The 3,963-nt window shown below is 38.0% G+C and overlaps 1 protein-coding gene across 1 annotated transcript; it reads right to left on the bottom strand.

Annotated features, from left to right (window-relative positions):
* Positions 1–1,070: 1,070 nt before the first annotated feature.
* Positions 1,071–2,279, bottom strand: LOC108776085 (dopamine receptor 2). Its single transcript, XM_018542593.1, has one exon. It carries the CDS (start codon positions 2,277–2,279, stop codon positions 1,071–1,073), a length of 1,209 nt encoding a protein of 402 aa, XP_018398095.1.
* Between the last annotated feature and the right edge of the window lie 1,684 nt (positions 2,280–3,963).

Raw genomic sequence — 3,963 nt, 5'->3', positions numbered from 1 at the left:
TCGAGAAGATATTTAAGATGATAAATGCTTTTCACGAGTATCTTTTGGTAGCGCTCGTAAAGGCGAGAGAAGAAAATACCGGAGCGTTTCTGAAACTTCAGGCTCATTTCGCGCGGGCGAATAAAAGTAATTTGCTAAAGGGTCTCCGCCTAATCCACCCACAATCCCGCTAGCCAAATTCTCTTTTCCTGTCTTCGTGGAAAATCCCTACCGTATATACGTCCCACACTGTATATACCCTGGCTATATATACATATATGTATGTGTTTTAAATGGAGATAGCTCCGCAGGGTTGACTTAAAATCGATCTAGAATCTCACGAGTATTTTCTTTTACGGGTTTTCTTTCTCTCCTTGAAAAAAATTACCCTCTACATAGTTGATAGTTCGCTTGATAGCATATCCTATGTGCGGTTGATTGGTACAACAACTCGTAGGGAATAGAACAGATATCCGCATTAGGATAACGGTGACAATTTGGTGATGTCGAGTAATGTCAGAACATGATGATTGATTGTAAACTACATACGTCCCGCGCTCGTAAATCGAGGCGTGATAGTGACGTGTAAGCACGTTAATATTCCAGTACTATTGCCGTATTATATTTGTTATATGTACAGTATGAAACGCAGACGCGGAACGAACGAAGGTAATGGTAAACCTGATAATTTACGTATGTCTATCACATTAGCTGCAGCATCTGCTATTAAAGAGACGGATATACTTGTGCTTAGTATTGTAGGTACGAATTTTGTTCACTCATAGCAGAACGTTTTCAACGTATGTGAAACTCTGATATAATGACGTCGGTCGTGTAAAACATATACTTGGTATAATTAATGAATTATTCGATATAATGAATTATAACGAATTCCAGGTAACACTCATTAATTCATATATGTTTTATATACGTAATGTTCCATGACCATTTAAAAAACATATATAAAACCAATAACTGGGGTATTAATACTTGCGTTAATGTGAAGAATAAAAACAGGACGGAGTATGCAAAAAGAAGAAAAGAATTTTAATCCTACGATTTTGGAAAATTAATTAGCGATGCGCAAAAACTCACCTACGAAAATCTCTGCTCCAACAAGCGTATATCACGGGATTCATTCCGCTGTTAATCCAGCCGAGCCAAGTGACGGCCGCAGATACGATTTCTTCTTGCCATATGCATCTCGTGCAGAATCCCGACCATAGGTTCACAACGAAGAACGGTAGCCAGCAAATAATAAATACACCCATCACGATACCGAGGGTCTTCGCCGCTTTCTTCTCCTTGGCGAACTTGGCGAGTTTACGCGAGAGAGAGAAATTTTTGCCTAGGTGTTGTTTATTGCTGATTCTCGCGGAGGGCACTCTAGTGAGACCATTGTTGTGAAGAGCCGTTAATGGTTCCTCGAGATCTTGGAGATCTTCGGGTGTGCTCGAAGCGGTGCGAAAAAGATGCCTAGCGTCGGTGTTGGTAGTTGTACCGCCCCGATGTATCCTTAGCGTGAGTTCGAGCTCGCCCGAGGCCATCATCACCTGTTTCGTACCGAGTTTTAGACTCCTCGTCTGTATCACGGCGGCGCGATAGATTCTGTAATACGTGAATACCATCACGAATAGCGGCAGGTAAAAACTGATTGTCGACGAGAATATCAGGTAACCGAGATTCTCCGTGAAGGGACACTTGTCTTCGGGCACTTGCTCGGTACGAACGGCACGCCACCACGCTATCGCAGGAAAAGAGATCGCGCTCGAACAAATCCATACGATAGCAATTAGGATCGCCGCGCGTTTCCTACTCATTCGAGTAGGATACGTGAAGGGATCGGTAATCGCCCAGTAGCGATCCAGACTGATAACGCACAGGTTTAGAATGGACGCGGTGGAGAAGAGAACGTCAAGCGACCGCCAAACGTCGCACCAGTCCGTCGTGAATAGCCAACGGTTCTCCAGTACCTCGTATACCGCGCTAATTGGCATCACTACCAGTCCTACCAGGCAATCGGCACAAGCCAATGAAGTCACAAAGTAGTTTGTAGCTGTGTGCAGGTGCCTCTCTCGGAATACCGCGAGAATCACTAATGAGTTGCCGAAAACGGTACCTACGGAGAAGAGCAATAATACGATCGCGAGACCGATTCGTTCCGTGGCGAGTTCCCAGAGATTCTCATAGGTATGATTAAACGACGGATAGTTCGCGTTATAAAAGCTTCTGTCAAGATCGTTGTTCAATGCGTGTACCTCATCTTCCCAGTTCAATAGATAGATCTCACTGTCATTCATGGTTTACCGTGCGCAGCCGTACTACTACGACGGTCTTTCGACCATAATCACCCTGGCGTGAGATTGTCCCAGGATCTTGATCCTCTTAATTTTCCCTAGACGACTAAACGTCAGGGCCTTGGCATTGAGTATATATTTGCGAGATCTCTGATCTTCGTCTGTCCTCTCATCTCGTCTCGCTAAGATATTTCGAATCATTACAATTCTTAATAAGGTTGCTGTTGTATTTTATACATTTGTCAAATTATCGTTATATGATCTAATTACATCTTACAACGCTTGGTTAAACATTGCCAACATATTTGTCATCTGTCTATCTGATGAAAGAGCATTTGGCACAACTTTTTCTTCCGCGATCTTAAAGTAACGTAGTAAAATATAGAACACAATCATCACATAGGCATGATCAAGAGTGAAAAGTTTAGATTTCTTCTATTTCTTCAGCAGTATTTTTATATTTGTTATATTAAGATTACCATTCTTTCAAATATCTGAAACAAGCAAATAAGCTCGTAAAAGTCTGTCCTTTAAAATAAATGTTAATGAAAAAAATTAAACTAAAAAGGCAAGTTAGGCAATTTCGCTTATGTTATATTAATACGTTATAACGATCGTAGCCTATTTAACAACAAACGCTTTTTCTTTTAAATAAAAAAACTTCTTACAATTAAAGACTCTTTGTGTTTCCTTCATTTAAAACGAGTATTTTTTTTTATTATTCTCAAATCTAACTCTAATTACTTGTGCACTCTAATACAAATTTCTGATTTTATTAGAAATTTTTATTATAAATGTGTATAAAAATCCATCTAAATCTTCTCAATCAAATGCTTTATAGTTGACAACTTTTACAACAATAATGTACATACATATGTATGCACTAACAATTCGATTAGGTCACTTGAAAAATATCGGAAATATAAAAAACGACAATAATTTTACAGAAATAGAACCGTAAATGATAATTGTAGACTGAACGATATCAATAAATATTTTCTAAATATAGGATTTGTATACAAAGTAAAAATTAAGTAATAAAATGTAAAAGTGATGAAATCAATATTGTGATCTAAGCAGAGAAAACTTAATATTTTCTGAATGTCTAAATACAGTAAATTTCATTTTAAGAACACTTTTTCATACTGTCTAAACTTGAAATAAAGTTGTGAAGTGCTGAATAGGATATGATAGGATATGGCAAGATTCACGTTTCTACGTTCAAATAAGGGAGAACAGGGGTTTAATTGAGCTTTCATTCATGCAAATATTTATCGCTGTTTGATCAAAGCAATTCAAATCGCAAGTTAAACTAATAATAGTATAGTTTAGTTAAGTTTGCGCTTAAATTCTGTTTTATTTGCATATATCCTAATATACATCAGGATCCGGGTTAACAGTGGCATAGAGATAGAGTCTTACTCTCTCGTGTTAACAGACCGCGATCATAGTTGCAGATTAATAATAAAGAGGTTAAAGATTAGATACATTAATGTAATCTAATTTAAAGCGGATTTTCTTGCAATATTTCTTCAGTTATTTTATTGATCAACATTGGCGACTCTATATTGTGTGCCACAGACACGATGAACTTCCTCTTTGAAGTATTTTTTTTTCTTTTTTTTGGGGGAGTAATATTAAAACCATTACGCCGCGTCATCATATTTTGCATATGGGTCTTAAATTT

This window comes from Cyphomyrmex costatus, unplaced genomic scaffold, assembly GCF_001594065.2.
Source record: "Cyphomyrmex costatus isolate MS0001 unplaced genomic scaffold, Ccosl1.0 scaffold337, whole genome shotgun sequence".
Taxonomy (NCBI): Eukaryota; Metazoa; Arthropoda; class Insecta; order Hymenoptera; family Formicidae; genus Cyphomyrmex; species Cyphomyrmex costatus.
Note: the sequence above shows the minus strand (reverse complement) of the source record. Positions and strands in the feature narration are given on the sequence as shown.